The sequence below is a fragment of the Amblyomma mixtum genome, chromosome 7 (assembly GCF_055824585.1).
Source record: "Amblyomma mixtum isolate Tamu chromosome 7, ASM5582458v1, whole genome shotgun sequence".
NCBI lineage: Eukaryota > Metazoa > Arthropoda > Arachnida > Ixodida > Ixodidae > Amblyomma > Amblyomma mixtum.
In genome coordinates, this window is record NC_143018.1 from 82076266 (window position 1) to 82094999 (window position 18734).

The 18734-nt window shown below is 46.7% G+C and overlaps 1 protein-coding gene across 1 annotated transcript in view; it reads left to right on the forward strand.

Moving 5' to 3' along the window:
* Nucleotides 1–840: 840 nt before the first annotated feature.
* Nucleotides 841–18734, forward strand: part of mfr (ferlin family C2 domain-containing myoferlin misfire) — a 320505-nt gene continuing 302611 nt past the window's right edge. The window contains exon 1 of the mRNA XM_089553028.1: nt 841–1115. Within this exon, the coding sequence (XP_089409154.1) occupies nt 1037–1115 (79 nt within the window). The 5' untranslated portion in view covers nt 841–1036. The remainder of the gene's footprint in view (nt 1116–18734) is intronic.

An 18734-nucleotide genomic window follows, 5' to 3' on the forward strand; every position in this document is an offset into this window, starting at 1 on the left:
ATTACGGCGTAGCGGTGGCCACGAAGAGCTTAAGAATGCCTGCGGCACGCAAGGAACACTTCGGCATCGCCCCCTGAGAAGGTTTCCGGCGCAAAATATAAAAGAACAGGCAAACGCGACGAAGAAAAGGTTAAAAAGCTGAGAGAAAGGCACGTCTTGAGTGCGGAACCACGCACTTGCACTCAGCTGGGACGGCGAACTCGCCAGTGTCGTGCTGCTCGATGAAGGAAGCCGAGTTAGACACGTTGGCGATTACCTAACCGGTAGTTTCTGATGCTGGCTCACGTAGCACTGGCCTTTCTTCCGGCCGTCGGCCGCGCCCTACGAACTGATGTTTTTTGTACACTCGCATCCGTCGTTACCCGCTCTCGCCCCATTTCTCGTTCGCCACCGTCCGGAACTCGAATTCTGTCTGCTACGGATCGCTTTTTTTCAATACTTATTCTCTCTATTCTCCTCTAACCTCTGCACACTTTAGCCGCTGCGAACCATTTTCTTTTCTTCTCACCTATTCCTTGGCGCGCCGACCTGTTGGGAGCAAAGGGAAAGCCCCCGGAATTCGGATAGACGAAGCAGACGAGAGAGAGAGAAAGTGAAGGAAAGAAAGGAAGTAGGGAGGAAAGCGATAGAGAGAATACGTATGAACGACGAAGGCGAATCCCGGGCAAACGACGCGAAAAGACGAAAAAAAAAACACACCTGCGAAGCAGACGCTCCTCGGGCGTTTCCATGGCGACTACACTTGACGTCACGACGGACGGCCTGCGGCCATTGGTCGATCGGCCAGCGCGGCACGGTCGCAATGAGAAGAAATGGGGAGCACGCAGACGAAACGATTGCACGACGCGGGAAGGCTGCCCTGCCGTGGCGTTGCAGAAAGAAACGTGCTTGCCGTCTGCTGCTGCCTGGCTTCAGTTCTCGTCTGCGTCGGGATTCGTCGATGCGGATTGCGGTTAATCGACGACAACCTAAGATGTTCGTGGGCGGCTAGCAAGGAAGCGGGCTTGTCTACCCAGGATCTGCTGTCGCCGAAGCAATGGCTTTAAAATTGCATCTGCACTCTGTGAGCGGCTTCAGGGGACGCGGAGATCGCCTCGCCAAAGCAACGTTTCGGGGTAAGTCTCAGGCCGTAGTGCTTTGTTTTGCTTCTACGGCCAGTTGCATCGGGCGATATTTTGCGCGCAAAACATTCGAGCGCTGGATGAATCCGGCAGACCCCAATCAACGCCGTTTACAAGAGAAGTTCATGCTCTCTGCTGAAGCAGCATAGAAACAAGCCAGATATTTATCTTGTGGACTACTTATGCCATCGTGCATGCATTCAGCGGTTCTCTTCTACGTAGGACCATACGGTTGACAGCAAGTATACCAAGCGACAAGCTCTTTGAATGAAAACACTGACAAAAAAAACACATTACAGAACGTGGCGGTACTTTTGAAATCGAGGAGGCATAGATTTGGTTACAGTCACGGAAGACTTTTTGCTTTGAGTTGCACCCCTTTTTTCAACTACATGATATTTAATGAAGTTGTTATTAAGAAGGAGGGCTGCCTAAAATGGTCTTTGTCTTTAGAACGAATGCATGGTCATTTGCGGTGTTTTCATCGACGAGTGCCAGGTGATGGCGTCACCATATGTTTACAGCGGCGCCGTTTGCTCGCAGCGCATGCTAAATGCTGTTTACCGCCAAGTGCATTCGCGCAAAAGCACATTTCCTTGTCGCATGCGCAAAAGAAAGAGCGTTGGTGGAGTTTTGCATTTTCTCAGGCACGGATATGAGAATGGAGTGCCTATTGCAACCGCGCAAAACGACGCAGGACGAAGAGAGGAAAGCACATTACAAGACGCGGAACTTCAACTAAAGTTTACTACAGGAAAACCACATTTATACAGGTTTTCCTCTCTTCGTCCTGCGTCGTTTTGCGCGGTAGCAATATGCACTCCATTATCAACCACCAACTAGCCCGCCTTCACTTGTTACATTGGATATGAGAAACGCGTTTTGTTCTTGTTTTTTTTTTTCTGCGAGTGGACTTGAAGTGTGGCTTTGAGGTATACAACCTACCAGCAAGGACACTTCGCGAAATTGGCTGTTATGCAAAGAAAAGAAAATGTCAAACGCCAGGTGGTGTGCTTAATTAAAAGATAATGTGATTTTTATCTTTATAGGGGCGGTTAACAAGTCACTCATTGATTTTCATAAGAGTAGAATCACACACACAAGAGGGAAAGTTCTAAACGCATATGCTAATGAAAACAACGAAATAATTCCAACAAAACCAGATTGTTCATTTATTTATGAGCGAATGAAAACGTGGCTGCGCTAAGTTTTTCTCTTTGACAACCTATCCACTCTTCCTGCTAAGGCCTTTCCCTCCTTTGTACCCGCCGCGAGAATGAGTGTAAAATATTTTCATGGTATTGTTAATTCATCCCGCTTTGCTTCACTGTCTGAGTATTTGCATTTTTCAGCATATTCATCTACAAGGAGCTCCCACCCATTGAATGTAACACCCATTCACGCGCGCACCGATATGTTCAAATTTAGTTTTTTTCCTCGTGTTATCGAACGATGGAATTCTTTACCCGGTGATATACGCTCCCTGGAACCAAACCTATTTTTCAATGTTGTTGCAAATCTGTGATTAGTCTGTTGCATTTCTGTTCTGTATTTTAATGGTGTTCACTTCTGAATATGTTGTCCCTCTCTGCCTTTTTTTTTCTTCCTCCCACTCTTGCAATAGCCCCATCGGGGCTGCAGTATATGTAAATAAATAAAAATAAATAAATAATTGTGACGAGTAATTGCTGCAGCAGCGCTTTGCAGCTTGCAAACATTAACCTGATATATAAGCATGAACATATTATCAGTCTCATATGTGCATCATTTTGCCTGTTTTAAGACGAAACCTGAAACCGTGGTTATGTAAGGGGTCCTTGTCACGGCTTGAGAAAGCAAAGCCCTTTTACTAAGCGGGTTCATGCTGCACGAAATTTAGCAATATCCACATTGCTTGTTACTCGAGGTTCAAATGCACAGTTTTGGTATTGTGAACCTCATATGAAACTACCGGGCTTATGCAACATGTAAGTTTTACACCCGCTATGAAATCACGTTGTTCCCGGTTGACGATCCTTAGATGGGGGAAAAAAATAAAAAGAACCGATAAAAATAATTTTAGCGCTGGAAAGACTGACCACCTAATTCACCACAGCCTTTTTTATTCCGTGTGAAATTCATGATTTTTTTATCTGTTGCTCTTTAAATGCGTTGCTCTGTTGCTCTTTAAATCACCTGGCAATACATCAGGGAAATAATTTCTACGCAATGTATAAATATGATTGGAGAGTTAAGTTCAGGGAACACGCTGTGCGGCTAGTTGGTGTTCGCTTTCTTTAAAAAAAAACTAGTTGCGCGCTAGATTTTAAAGATGAGCACAGTGACATCACAAGGTGGGCGCTCACTACAGCTAAGTATATTGAAACTCACACTCGTTACAATTTAGAACGCAGGCTATGAGCGCATCGGTATTTATGACGATAGCAAAACCCCCCGTAGATTAGGGAGAGAAGGCAACATTCACTGCCTATTTTCTACTAATTTTGTTTCACTAGCTCGCCGAGACATTGAAGTGGCTCCGATGCACCTCACATCTTTGTTCTTGATAATAAATGGTTCCTACATTTCGCGCGCTAAACTATCGTTACTTATACTTTTGATTTCGTCAAGTCGTGGCTCACAGATGACATTGTTGTCGACCTCGCAAAAGCGGCACAGCTTATGGAACGAGTGTGACGCGTTTTCTAGCAACCTTTCAGCCTTTGCGTTCCGAACGTACGGCTTTGCGTGTTCTTTTCATTATTAAAATGGTCTGTAGACAGTGTATAGATTTCTTATAGACTCTATTGCCTTCCTATAGATATTTTTATTCTATTCATAGTCTACAGAATGTCTATAGACAAAAAGCTACTAAAAGTGTATGACCATAAATCTATAGGTTGTCATAGGCTATCTATAGGATTTGTATTGCATATAGACAGTCCACTAGGATTGGTCGATAGAGAGTCTATAGACTTTATAAGCAGAAGGATATGGACGGTGTATAGGCTGTCTGAAGAAAATTTGTAAGGGTTTACGTAGCCTGGGGTCGCAGGATCACCCCTGCTGTCCTTGGAGCGCCTCTTGGCCAGTTTACAGGCTGGGGTAAAGACCATAGGGACGTTGTAATTGTTGCAAACCCTTCTAAGGTTATGGGAACCCTGTGTATATACGGGATCAACACTGGTTTCGCGAAGCGAAGTTCTCGTCTCTGTGATTTCTTTCGTATTCGGTTGATTTTGTGCAAAGGTGCCTTCATCCCAGCTGCTAATATGTTGTCAAAGAAGCCTCCCTTGCGCAGCATGGCTGCATCACACTGAAAGCTCGCCTGCATCAAGTATGAGAATCACTTCAGAAATGCAGAGGCGCCGCGGTGGCGCAGTGGTTATGGCACTCGGCTGCTGACCCGAAAGACGCGGGTGCGATCCCGGCAGCGGCAGTCAAATTTTGACGGAGGCAGAATTCTATAGGCCCGTGTACTGTGCGATGTCAGTGCACGTTAAAGAACCCCAGGTGGTCGAAATTTCCGGAGCCCTCCACTACGGCATCCGTCATAGCCTTAGTCACTTTGAGACGTTAAACCCCTATAAGCCAAAGTACTTGAGGAATGCGAATTCCAGAGAAAGCGTCGGGATAACCATCTTGGCTGTTTTCAAATTGGTGGAATTTAAGGGCGCAAAATCTTTCTTGGCTCTAGCCGGGTAGCTATAGTAACCAATAGAACCAACCAATAAACTTACTTGGAGGCAGCGCCGGTCCTGTCACGTCTATCTGTGTGCTCGACTTAAAAATGTAACGAAAAATTACTTTCCTAGGAAAAGTGATTGACAATAATTGTGTTAATACAAAAAAAAAAGCAGACAGCAAGAAGCTTCCTTGGTGGGAAAGTCGGCGGTTTTTGAAACAAAGCGAATCTCGGGATAGCACAGAATTCTAGAAAAACTTTATTTCTGAAGACCTCAATACTCAAGATCAACAGGGTGTACAAAGTTAGATTTTCAGTATTTAGAAAAATACAAAGAAAAATGCGGAAAGGTTTTTTGGGGGATATACGGCCAGGAAGGCGAAAAGTGTTGGATAATTGTCATCGTAATTTCAATATTTAACTAAATGCAATAACATTTTATTCAGTGCAGTTAGAATGCATATTTGGTTTGGTTTCGTTGGTTTATGCGGTTTAACGTCCGAAACATAAGAGGCAGTGGCATTTGCTTACTATTATATTTTATGCAACTACAGTAACGCGCCTGTGTCCTGAGATACGCGCGTCTAAAATTACAGCCCAATCCGTCTAATTACGCATGCGAGACCGCGGAACTCCGCACGAGGGTCCTGCCGGGTTTGACGCAGCTGTGGACCGACAGGCGACGTCAGTTACTTTTCACTCTTAAGGTATCTGTATATTTCAAAGCGCGTCTTCAAAAATGTAGCGAGCCTACGTCCCGCACAGCGCACGTGTGACGCGGTGTTTCTGCGCTCACTAATGGCGCCGTTTTCGCACGATAACTTAGCGATAACGAAAGCCGCGTGGGTTCTTCGTCACGTATGATGTCTCGTCCAACGGGAGAGCAGAAAACGGCAAAGAAGTCAGGACAGGGGTAGAGGCGGGGGGGGGGGGGGGGGGGGGAAGGGAATTCTCCTCTCCTATTTGAACAATAGTTTGCGCTACCTTTGGAACATACAGGGGCCTCATTCGATCTTGGCCAACAGCGCGCTATAGCTGCGCTCGACTGCATGCGAAGTCTAAAGAGGCGCACGTCTTATCACCCACTATGATAGCAATCGCTTTAATAAGAGTTCGATTGACGTCGCCCGAGCAGACATTCTTTGGTTTCGCTGGTCAAGAATGAAAAGTAATCACAGTCGCCTGTCGGTCCACATTCTTGTCAGACGGAGTGCCTTAGGCCGCTCCGTAGCTCCCGAACATTTTGTATAATAAAAGTAAGGTGTTTTAAGGCGAAAGTCTTTCTTCGCTCACGAGTGGCGTTTGCCCGACAAGACTGATCCTTAGCGAATCCAACTGGCTAGCAAACAGTCCTTTCTTGACTCATGAGTGGCGTCGGCAAAAAAGAAAAACAAATGAAATGTAAAAAAAAAACACAAAAATAAAATACAAAGAAAAAACGAGAGAGAAATACAGGTCAAGGAAAGGCTTTAGCATTTTCGCTCTTAAGCAGACTAAGGCAGCTTTAACTGCTCCGTGCGAGCGATAGAAACACCTTAAAAGAAAGATTTTCTACATATCGGAACAATGTGCTATTACATTCAATATTTTTATACTAGTACCTTACAGTTTTCCAACATTCAAAATTTTGGTACTGGAATGATGGACATGGACAAAACAGGCAAACATTAGCAATAAAAACAGTGCAAGTTGAAGCCCTGCTGCCAGTATCAGGAATGCAATAATTTCAGCGCAAAGAGAAAAAAAAAGAAATATGCAATAAAATAACTTATATCACCTATGAGTATATTACCTCGAGTCGGGAGCGTAAGACTCTACTCTGCCTTCGTTCTCGTTGTGCTTTCACCGATCCGATGCGTCGATTTCTTTGGGTCAGCACCCACTGACCTCGCCGGCTGGTAAACGCAATTTTCGTGCCGAGCTTTGTTGGCTCTCTTTTCTGTTTGTTTTTATTGTGCCTAAAGAACGCAGAAAAGAGGCCAGGGGCCATCATAACCTATGCGAACCATTTGTACAGTGGACGCCATTTGAGCCACGTCGCGTGACACCGAGCATTCGTGCCGGAACCACAATGCTTTGCGGCTTGAGCGCTGGTGCACTGCGATTTCTGGAGGCACGCCTGAGTCATTAAGGTGGCACAGGCAACGCTTACCACAATTTTTGCGACGAGAAAAATGCGTGTTTTTCAGCTGGGGACCAATAAAAATCTCCACTGAAAAAAAAAACTGCTTATGGAAACCGCAATCAATGAAACTGACCCTTTAATTTTTCCGCTTTAGATCCGATGCTCGGGCTCGATGGTGTTTTAATGTTTTGCTTTACTGAAGCTCTCCACAAGGGACGTATTACGGACGTTGATAACCTAGTGCATGTATCTTATTTTCTGTTAGTTAATATTGTCACGTTGTAGTGACGGCAATCCAGCAGTCAGGAAAACAGCAACAAGCCTTGCAAACGAAGCTCTTTATTTGGGCTGACTTGCGCCCCCAAAAGAACTGAATCACTCGGCGGCGGCGTATGCAACAAACGTGCTCGTCAATCGTCGAACTATGAATATCCGCTGGTCGCGGCAGCGTTCAATTTAAAGCCGGCAAGGAAACTTCCAGATAGCAGGACAAGATCATCTACAGTAATCTGGAAAAACCTAGATGCAGCCTTTCATGCCTGCGATCAATCGAGATTAGACTGGTCGCTTCTCGCGTCAAGAACAAAAATGACAACACCCCTTTTCTGCGGCCTTGCGCGAACGAACGGACGCTACAATGATGCGTGGCATTACCCCCCCTCGCAAAGAAGCATCGTCTCGATGCTTTAGAATGAAAATAAACACGGAGAATGCGAACTTCGAGTCCTTTAGCGTTCGTAACAAGGTTTAAGGGCAGCGGTAAAAGCTTCACGTCTGGCTGTGTCGTCGTCGTCGGTGTTGTCGTAGTTGTCGTCGTCGTAGTCGTCGTAGTCGTCGTAGTCGTCGTAGTCGTCGTAGTCGTCGTAGTCGTAGGCGTAGTCGTAGTCGTAGTCGTAGTCGTAGTCGTAGTCGTAGTCGTAGTCGTAGGCGTAGTCGTAGGGGTCGTCGTCGTCGTAGGGGCCGTCGTCGTAGTTGAGGCATAGTCTTGTGTTTTCGTCGATGGACGGTCTTAGTTCTTGCGCTCAGAAGCAACCTCACCTCCAGAGGTTGCTTTATTCAGTTTAACCTTCGGGGCCGGGGGGCGTCCACGCACTGCGTAGCCTCGGCTAGGAGATACATAGCGCGGTGACGATGGCGACGGAGAACGAGATAGGCGGCTCGGCGATGAGTATTCTTCCCGACGCAAGAACTCTTCGATTGCGGCTGGTCGTAGGCCAGGTCGGGGTCGTGGGGCGTCGTAAGAAAATCTTCGGATGCCCATTCTCCTGTATGGGCAGTACCAGAGAATGTCACCGGCTTCTCCGCAGTGGAAGCATAGTTGGCGGCACTGGTCGGGTGTTCTCCACTCGTCGCATTTCCTAGGCCGTGTGCGACGCTCGTAGGACGGGTGAGTTGGGGCGAGAGGGCGGCCCTCCAGCGCAGCTGGCTAATGGCGATAGGGGCTTAGGTGCCGTCGTCGAGGTGCAGGACGGCGCACTGCTGCGGCGTAAGTCATGGCTGGAGGCTCCAAGAGGCTGCGTGGTAGACTGGAGTCAAGTCCTCCGGGGAATGACTCGAAGGGCTGGCGTCGCGACTTGCTGGAGGTGTCCGGTACATGGAAGGCTACCCAGCACCTCCACCAGATGTCACGTTGTAGTGACGGCAATCCAGCAGTCAGGAAAACAGCAACAAGCCTTGCAAACGAAGCTCTTTATTTGGGCTGACTTGCGCCCCCAAAAGAACTGAATCACTCGGCGGCGGCGTATGCAACAAACGTGCTCGTCAATCGTCGAACTATGAATATCCGCTGGTCGCGGCAGCGCTCAATTTAAAGCCGGCAAGGAAACTTCCAGATAGCAGGACAAGATCATCTACAGTAATCTGGAAAAACCTAGATGCAGCCTTTCATGCCTGCGATCGATCGAGATTAGACTGTTCGCTTCTCGCGTCAAGAACAAAAATGACAACACCCCTTTTCTGCGGCCTTGCGCGAACGAACGGACGCTACAATGATACGTGGCAATATGAATACCTCCAGTGCATGTTCGGCATTCTTTTAAAGGACATTGTAGATTTTTGGTGTCATTGAAGCTCGGCAACAGGGACAAATTGCGATCGCTGATAACCGAGTGCATAAAACCGTAATTAGTAATTTTTAGTAATTACTAATACCTCCAGCGCACCTTACGCGTTTCTTTAAGCGGACTATTACATTAGTCCTGGCAAAAGATGCTGATGCTGATGATGATGATAAATTTTATGGTGCAAGGGCGCCTGTGGCGAAAGAGCGCCATGACATAAGGTTTTTTTCTTCTACTCAAGGGGGGGGTCAAAGACCTATTTTTATCATCATCATCAGCCTGACTGCGCCCACGAAAGAAGCCTATCTCACCTGTTCAACTGCTGCAGAACTAGCTGCCCTCCGGGCTGCAGTTCAGTTCATCGGTCTGGAATCTGCACATGATTGGATAGTTTTCACCGACTTTAAAGCAGCCCTTAAAGGCCTGCAAGCTGCACTACGCCGCGGGTCGCACGAACAACTCTTTGCAGAAATCCGCAAGCTGTACCATGACGCCACGTTGAAAGGACACGACATAATTTTCCAGTGGCTGCCGGGCCACTGCGGTATTCATGGAAATCTCCAGGCAGACGAAGCTGCCCGTAGTGCCCACAGTGACGGAATTCCTGTCAATATCCCTGTAACGAGAGCTGACGCAGCGTGTGGGCTTCGTTCTTTGAGGCTGAAGCTCACACTTTCAGCGTGGAACACGGGAGAGTTCTGCAAGCGTCGCCTCAGGGCATTGGACCCTGGAATGCGCCTCCGACTTGCATGTGATAAAGCGCATCGTGAAGCAATATTACTGTGCCGTCTATGGCTCGGCGTTGCCTTCACAAATCAGTTTGCTTTCCGGATCGCGATGGCCGACAGCCCTTCTTGTGTAAACTGTGTCTGTCAAGAGACAATCAGTTATCTCCTGTGTGAGTGCCCTGTCTTTGTAAACGAAAGACGTAAGCTGCGTTGTGCTCTGGACCGCCTTGATCCTCGCCCTTTCACAGAGGCCAAGATCCTCGGTCCGTGGCCACAACAGTCGACTGCCATCAAGGCTTACAAGGCACTGTTTTTTTTTTTGTTTTTTTTTTTTGCGAGAGACTGCCTTGATTGACAGATTGTGACTCCGTATGTTGTCCGTATTCACCTGCCCATTCTTGCTGTGCTGACCGCTACACTCTAATCATAAAGGAGTAAAAAAGGAGTGTAAGCTCTCCTGTAGGGCACTCCCTTTCATAAAAGGGAGTGCCCTAGAGGACAGCTTACACTCCTTTTTACTCCCATACGGGCGTATTAATGTTCAGATTGTACGCAGGAATAACGCCTCAGGCATAGGGTTATAGGCTTACTCGTACACCTCTCGCATCCGCGGTCCATCGTAAACCTCAGCGGTGGTTCATTCACAAGCCCTTAATACCGTTAACTTGAAGCATCAGCCAAGCTGTGGCTGAACGAATGCCAATGGCTGCCAGCAGCTTACTATGCACACAATAGGCTCGCCATTTCCTCTCCCCCTCCCCCTTTTGTTTACGTCATTCATCGAATGAAGGTGTTTCAAGAAGTACTTGAATAGTGCTTGCATAAGCGCATTGTTGTGTGCAAAGGCTGCTTGAGCGGCTCATCGAAGAACGGGCTTAATACAATGTTGCTCCTTCGCGCAAGCCTGTCTTGAATAGATTGTATTCAGGTTTGTTCTTCGTATAGGCGCATACACCGGCGGTCCGATCTTTGTGCGCCGGTATTTACCGAGTGAGCTCGTTCTCCCCTCCGCTCTCCCCCACCCACACCACTCATACACGTATACACCTATAGCGAAGTTTTGTCGGGGATAGTTTCGTAAACTCAATGCTGTTAACTTAGTCTAACATGACCCTTTGATTGCCTAACCTCTTTCTACGGTTTGTTCAGAGACTGCGTGGTGCCTCCTTGACGGCTTTAACTTACAGCTCTGAAAACTGGATTATTGCCAGCCATCATAGAAGTTTCAGCTGCCTTGAAACCAGTGCAGACACCGCGATCTTAACCGGCAGCATCCAGGTTGAGAAGGGGTGCTCTACCACGAGATAGTCGTTGCGACGATGACGTTCCCACGCAGTGAGTTTTGCAGCGCTAGGCGTATTTAGGCCGTTAGAAGGCGGACCGAATCCCCTACTCGTCGACGCAAATATTTTGTCAAATGCCGAGTGGTTGTCTTTCCTTGCTTCCTACCTGTGAGAATTATTCCAAATCCGTGGCCCGGGCCTCGAGGAGAGCCATAACTTGGGCAAATCAACTTTTAAAGCTGAAGCTCTACTTGTTCCATGCAAAACATGAAGGTCATGTCACTCTGAAGAATCCCCTTCAAGGGGCGGAGCGGGTGGTGTGACTGTGACGTCATACTGCGTGACGTTCCGCGCCTCGGTGCAGATGCGGTGCGCGGAGCAGGCGGCATTCGCTCGCCTTCGCAACTGTGTTGAACACCGTGGTTCAACGCTCACTTCACAATCACGTGACTCGCCGTTCATCTGATAAGATAATAAAAAGCCCGAAGCGTTGCTTGACGGGCGCAGGTAGCCACGGAGGAGTCGCGCGCTGGAACCAGTGTTTCGGCTGTGCATTGTAGACGGCTGATTGGATCGAACGATTCTTATGATCAAGTAGAACTCTTGTATGGAGCTGGTTGGTACATGAGAATTTGCAAAAGTAGACGGCGCGGCAGACAAAGACAAATGTCTGTCGTTGTCTGCGGTCCTGTGGTTTGTCTTTGTCTTGTCTGTGGCGCCGTCTACTTTTGCAAATTCTTATGATCAAGTCTTCTCTTTAATAAAGCAATAACCGGGTCAAGTCAAGGATATGCAATAAAGTTGAACCACAGCAAACGTTCTCCCACCACGCTTAATCGAGCTTCCGCTCTGTAAACTGGACTCAGCCGGGGTGAACCCAAGCATATTTTTTTGCATCAGTTTCAATGGAAGGCGGCCGAGTAACAGCACCAACGTTTTGTTTAAGAACGACGATGAACGGACACTCAAACGGTGTGATTTACGCTCCAACCGACACCTATCCTACGCGCTAAACGTGCATTTACTGCTTACGGGTGAGAAGAAATAGGGGAGAGGAGGTGGAGGCCGGAGCTATCGACACAAAAGGCCACTAAACGATTAAAACTCCATCTCACAAACAGAAATAGGTCTCAGCAGAAAAACCTGCTGGACGAACATTTCGGAAAGGGTCACCGAAACAATTCAGATCATACCAAAACTCACAGTGAAAGACTAGAGAAGGCTTTATCTGGGAAAAAAAAAGTGTATTTGTTTTTTTCTTTCCTGGCTCAAGTAATTGCTTTTTCGTCGAGTGGCTCGAAAAGTGTGCCGTATATGTTTCCAGTCGTCCATCTCCAGCGGAATGAGCCTCCGCTTGTCAGTGCCGCATTGACCTTAGCTCTTTATTCCTCTCTGGCATGTTCTTTTGTTTCGTTTTGTTTATTTTTTACCCCTATCTAGCTTTGTATACCTCGTCGCGTGACCCCATCTTGAGACCGACCCGTATAGGCAGCGAGCGTTCATCGCCTTCCGCTCGCACTCAACTCGATTGTCTGTTTTATTTTTGCTTTCACAACAGCCCTTCGAGTGTCCTTTCTGATACTGCGCTGTCTCCCCTCCTTGCACCAACGTTTTTCATTTTCTTTTTCTTTTTCGTGAGAGTTGTGACTGCAACGATAGGAAGTTCCGGATGTTTCGTTTGATGGTGGCTCTGTGTACGTTAACCTCAGAGGACAAAAGAGGCAAAATAGAAGCGGCTGCCTTTCGTGGATAAGGGTAGTACGGAAACAACGCTGCAAGGCGAGGAAAAGAGTGGAAAGAGGAAACGAGGATGCTTGGAGTGAAAAAAGAAGCAAAAATGTATACATCGAGAAGCCTGTACTGTGCAGAAGGCTTTCAGCGCCAAGGGCGTTATAGTGTTTTCGTAGGAATGTGACTCATCACAAATCCGACGGGCCGCGTGTTGGCCGGCTGTTGTAGCGCGCTGTCCGAACACATTGAGATCGCTTTGAAGGAACTTTCACATATGCGATGCAAACTTTTCCATGCCTAGGCCCTTAAAGCTTAATGTCTGAAACGAAATTTTACGCGCGGCGAGAATGCGGGAAAATATCATAATGTAGCCGTAAAGCATGCGAGATAATTTTTTTTTTATTTCTGCGCACGCGCGTCCCATCATGTCGCCGAGTGTACGTGTGAGGGCCTCATTTGAAAAGCAGGCTTCACCCGCTTGAAGCGCAGGATACTCACCCCCACCCCTCTTCCTTTACCTATGCGTGTAAGAAAAATAAAAAAATTCAGGGGACACTTTGTCTGTCTAATGTGCGTAGAGGCGAAAGCGTTTTCCTCACCACTTTGACTGCCTCCGTGGCACTGGTGACGTCACCACTAGATGACGTCACATATAATTAATGACTAATTACAAAAATGCCAAATTACTAATTAATGAAAACAAGGTGCCTCAAGCGATGCCTCCCAGGACGCCTGCTCTAGTGTGTCACTTGCCAAGCCGGATGTTGTTGTTTTCTATCACATCGTTTTTTTTTTTATTGCAAGCGAGGTCTCATGTGGTCCCGTGATCAACTCGGCGGCTCCTCCGAGTGTGTACTATAGTGTGTGACTTGCCAAGCATAAAAAGAACGCTTTTTTTACCTTTTTGTTTCTTTTCATCTCATTTCAGTCCAGGTTAAAAGCGATAACCGTGTGAAAACATGCACTAGACTTTCGCTAAGGGCGCGTATTCGCAGTTATTGCATAACTGTTCACTCTGACAGGCTATGCCTGTAAGCGTAGTGTTGAAGCTTAACAACCAGCTGAAGTAACAAAGAGTAAAGCAGAAGTTTGAGCGAGTTGGTACGTATCCATATTGTTTCAACTGCGCAACAGAGGCTCAACAGCGCGGCGGGATGAAACGGAAACAACAGACAGGTGCTGTCTGTTGTATTCGTTTTGTCCCGTTCATTTTGCGATGTTGAGGCTATACGAAGTCGCAAAGAATGTTTGTTGTTACTGGCACATTGTTTTATATCACTGCTTTTTACTAAAGGATGAACAACGAGTGTGTTTTTGAGTTTTTGAAATAGCTTATTATGAAGTGTAATGAATGTTTAGCGAGTGGTCGTTGGTTTAACGTGCATTTTCGGCCTTTGTGGCATTATTACATCATATCAGAGAATTAATCATTAGAATGTCCAAGCCATCAAACAACGTGAGTGGCTAGTTGCCAGTTTAATCCGGTAGTAATTTCGCTGGACGGCGTGCGTTGTATTCAAACCGTAGCGTATAGTACATCAACCCACAAGTTTATTGCGGCAGTTAAAAAGCCGCATGCGTGCGGTTCTCAGACTTGTAACTTGACGTTCAGAAGAGCAAGTTGCTGGGCTAGTTGGTACTGTTGCATCGTGGTGGAGCAGTACAAAGGACGGGGCACAAGAAACAAGGAAGGTCCTTCCTTGTTTCTTGTGTCCCGTCCTTTGCGCTGCTCCACCACGTTGTAACTTGACCTCCATCACCTGTGTTCTCGATCTTTGCAAAAGAAAGCACCTCGAGCCAGACAGCAAAGCGATGCTTTGTTGTTTTTTTTTCTTGCGGTGATGTGTTCTAGCCCGATAGCGGTGACTCAAAGATCGCGCTGCGTTGCTGACCGTTTGTGATGATCGTGTCATGTCGGATGACATTTCTGATACCCGTGTGGATGGAATCATTTGAAGAAAGCCACCTGGCATGGCATAAATAAAATTACAACTGGCACTATTTTTGCGGTTCTATGTGCACTTCAGTGTCCTATTTCCCAGCTGTGCCGTGATTTCTATAAAACAACCAGCCCTAGCCAAAACGATCGTGTGGTAGCATATGTTAACGGATATATTCACGATATATTCTTTCTACTGTCTGCCTACAGCCATGCAACACCGCCTGGAGTCCGGGGTCAGTAAATAAATGGAATTAGGTTAGGTTTACAATCGAATAAATGGAATTACATTAGGTTACAATCTACAATGTGACCTTCATCACATGCCGAAGACTCACCGCATTGCAATTCAGGCACCTATTTAAAACATCTTCCACCTTCCGTAATAATTCCTACGCTCATTTCGCGACGAGCATTGCTTTTTTTGTTTCTTTGTTTCGCTTGTTTTAGGTCTTGCGTTTTTCTCCATTGCCTTTGAATTACGCAATGTCATTGATTATTCTTTGGTTTGTTTTCCACTTGCAGAGTGTGTCAGTGCATCGCAATGTAGTGGTCATTCCTTATACCTCGTACCTTGTTTTTTTTTTGCTACTGTTTCTGCACACACTCCCATGATATAAATGAACAGAGACGGAATAACTTGTAAATAAAAATCGAGAAAAAAAAACTCCAGGAGTTTAGCGTAGCTAAAAAGAGTAGATCTGCGAAAGTAGCTGTTCATTCTTGAATTGGAGGGGGCATTTAAGCTCCGCCTTAGGGGTATGACGCGATATCTTTAGTGGGTTAATTCCCATGTATGCAGATTTGGTTATTCTCTAATTAACATTCATAGAGAGAGCTGAGTCCTGACACCCCTACCAGCGCAGTGGCGCAGCGGGTAAGCGATATTCCACTTCACTGACTGGTGGCTGCTTCTATCAAAGCTATCGGTAGGGATTGTGCGACCCCATGTTGCTCTTCCCGAGCAACCTTTCGCGCAGTTGGCACGACGCTCCTCCGAATTTGCCCGAGCATAGCCGAGTTTCAGCCCGAGCTTACCCGAGTAACTCGGGTAAGCTCGGGTAGTCACTCGGGTTGCCAGAGAACGGCACAATATAGAAGGAACGTACGTACTTACGGTGAAAAGATTCTCGGTCGATGTTGGCGAGCGTGTAAGTGCTTTCGCACTATTACCGTAGCTAGCAACTGACATTGCCTGCTAGCTTTTGGAGTTGACGACACACCCGATAACTACCTCTTGAAGGGGAAGGCAAAAAAGGACCGCGAAAGGAGTATTTCGAATATAGTGTCGCTACTGTGCAACCATGTTCTTCAGAAATAAAAAAAAAATACTGTGAACATTCATTTCAATGTTGCAGTCGATTCATTCAGATGCAACTCAGATAGCTTCTACGCAAGAAACCCACCATAGCTACAAGGCTTGATGTCGAGGCATGAAAAATGGAAGTATCGGCTTGGCAATCATTGCCTCCTCAATGGGCGCGGAATTGTTAGGCAATGCGCTGCAAATAAGGTACTCGCGGCGTGAAGCAACGATAGCGTGGGAACACTTCCAAACTGGGCCCTGTCATTTATTCGGGAGCTCACATGCGCCGTATTGATTGCCAGATGGAGATACTGCATTGCAGAGAAACAATAGAAAACAAACAAAAACCAACTGTACTAAAACACCAGTGAATGGGAAGATTTGCTCTTCGAAGACTCCTTGATATATTATGATCAAAACACACCTTTGATTCTGCTTCAAAGTTTTATTTCTGGCGGCCGACAGTGGCACTGTCATTCCTGAAACATCTTGAAGATGGCGCTTATATTCAAGGGTTGGCACAATTGAAGCTTTACTGAAACTTCCAGCCTGTACTGTTGGCACAAGAACTCACTCCTTGATATTCTGTTCAAGGCGTACGGCTTTCCCTTCCTTAGTATTTTTTTTAATGGGAAAGCATTAGTATGGCTCCATTACGAGAAAATCCGGCGCCGTGCGTACGAGCCCAGGCACATGGTACAGAAAATCCAAGATAGCAAGAAAAATATACAGACGACATAAAGCGTCCGTACGACGCACACAGCAAGCCTAGCACCACCATTTCAGTCAATCAGATACGTGTCGTTCATCTAGATATACTCCCCACTGGCCGACCCCAAAGTGGCGTCAGTTTTGCCGTCTACATTCGTACGAAAATTCGGACGCAACCGTTTGTCGTACAGCGTTCCGAGTGGTGTCACACGATTTCTCGTTGCATCTAGCTTACGTTCGATCGCCTAATTGGCGGCTAGCTTGCGACAGAGATTTGAACCGACAACATAAGCACCTTCATTGTATGCCTTTCCAGACTCTTCACCTGTTCCTTTATGGCGCGGCTGAGGTGTCCACCGAGATGTGAGGCAGTTACTGCGCCATTCCCTTTTCCCCAAAACAAATTTTTGTTTCAAAATTTTCACGCAACAGTTCGTCGAAAAGCGTTGGACGGTAATTCTTTCGCATTCCCACACATAAGCAGTCTTAAGTGGCTTTGCCGATTTTTTTTTTTACTTTTTTACAAGCAATAGCTTCACAAGAACAGTTCCTGTAATGGTAACAAACGTTTTTAAAATATTTGGCCAATGTCTTGGAGCCTGGTAAACTAAAAGCTCAATGCGCACCGCGGCTGGGAACGGCCGGATACGGTGCTAACGGGCATTTTCCTGTCATTTGCATTTGCATAAGCGTGTTCATTCCGACAGTCAGCACGTGAAAGTTAGCGCGTTTCGAGTGCCTATCTGCAAGTTGTTTGTTCAACGCACAATTTCCTCATAAACGTTCCATCGTTGCACCACAATTTCCGGATCGCCGCCAGGTGCTAGAAAGCTGTCCACCGAAAAGAGAAAGTTACTGCGCCAGCTCTTTTCCTCAAAAAGTGGTTTGGTTTATTGGGGTTTAATGTCCCGAAGCAATACAGGCTATGAAGGACGCCGTAGTGAAGGGCTCCGGAAATTTCGACCACCTGGGGTTCTTTAACGTGCACTGACATCGCACAGCATACGGGCCTCTAGAATTTCGCCTCCATTGAAATTCAACCACCGCGGCCGGGATCGAACCAGCGTCTTTCGGGTCAGCAGCTGAGTGCCGTAACCACTGAGCCACCACGGCGCGGCTCCTCAAAAAGCACATAATTAAAGGTGCAGGAGGGAGGAAATTATCACTCTATGCGAAGGCCTATCCGAAAGAGGCTACAGGTGACACGTCAATTATTGATCGAAACGGGGGTGCTTCGCTCCGCTGACGGTTCGAAAAAAGAAAAACCGGTGTTGTCGCTCTGTCGATGGCTGCGTCCCGAAGAAGAAAAAAAAATATAGTCCCGACGGCACAACAAGGTACGAGTGCCACGAAGGCGTCGATCGCGAGGCGCGACTGCATTTCAGGAAGCGAGTCAAGTGAGTTCTCCATTCCCACTGCGCTCACGCTTTCGGGAAAATACGCGTCAGGAGAGCCGTTTCAAACCGCTTCGCTCACCTCGCGAACTATCTGACGTGTCAGTAATACCATGCAGCGTTGCGGAAGCTATTGAAGGTTCATTTCGAACCGCTATGCCCAGATGGCATGGATATAAAATTCCATTACTGTTCCGTTTTGTGGAAGCAGCTGTCGGGGGTATTTTCTTCGGGGTGAACGTTGTTAACGCCGTCGTATGTCGTAGCCTAAAACTCTCCCGTTCGTTTTCGCACCAGTTTCGATGCACTCACTTTTATTTTGGACTTATATATTTATTGAAAGTACCTACAGCGCCCATGAGGCATTATCATAGGTGGGATATTACTATATACAATAACACATGCAAAGAAGATATTGGGAAACATGTCAGCAAGGATACCGCAGTATATTAAAAGAAGACTAAATGAGTTTACAAGTAGTATGAGTGATGGCACAGCGCTGGTAAACGCACGAGACCTGCAAAAAATACATCAGATTATCGCTTCAACAGCACTTTTGAAATAAGGTGCACAAACCACATCATTCGGAAGCTTATTCCAGTCCAGGATTGTGTTAGGGAAAAACGAATACCTAAATACATTAATGCGGCATTGATAACTATTAATCTTTTC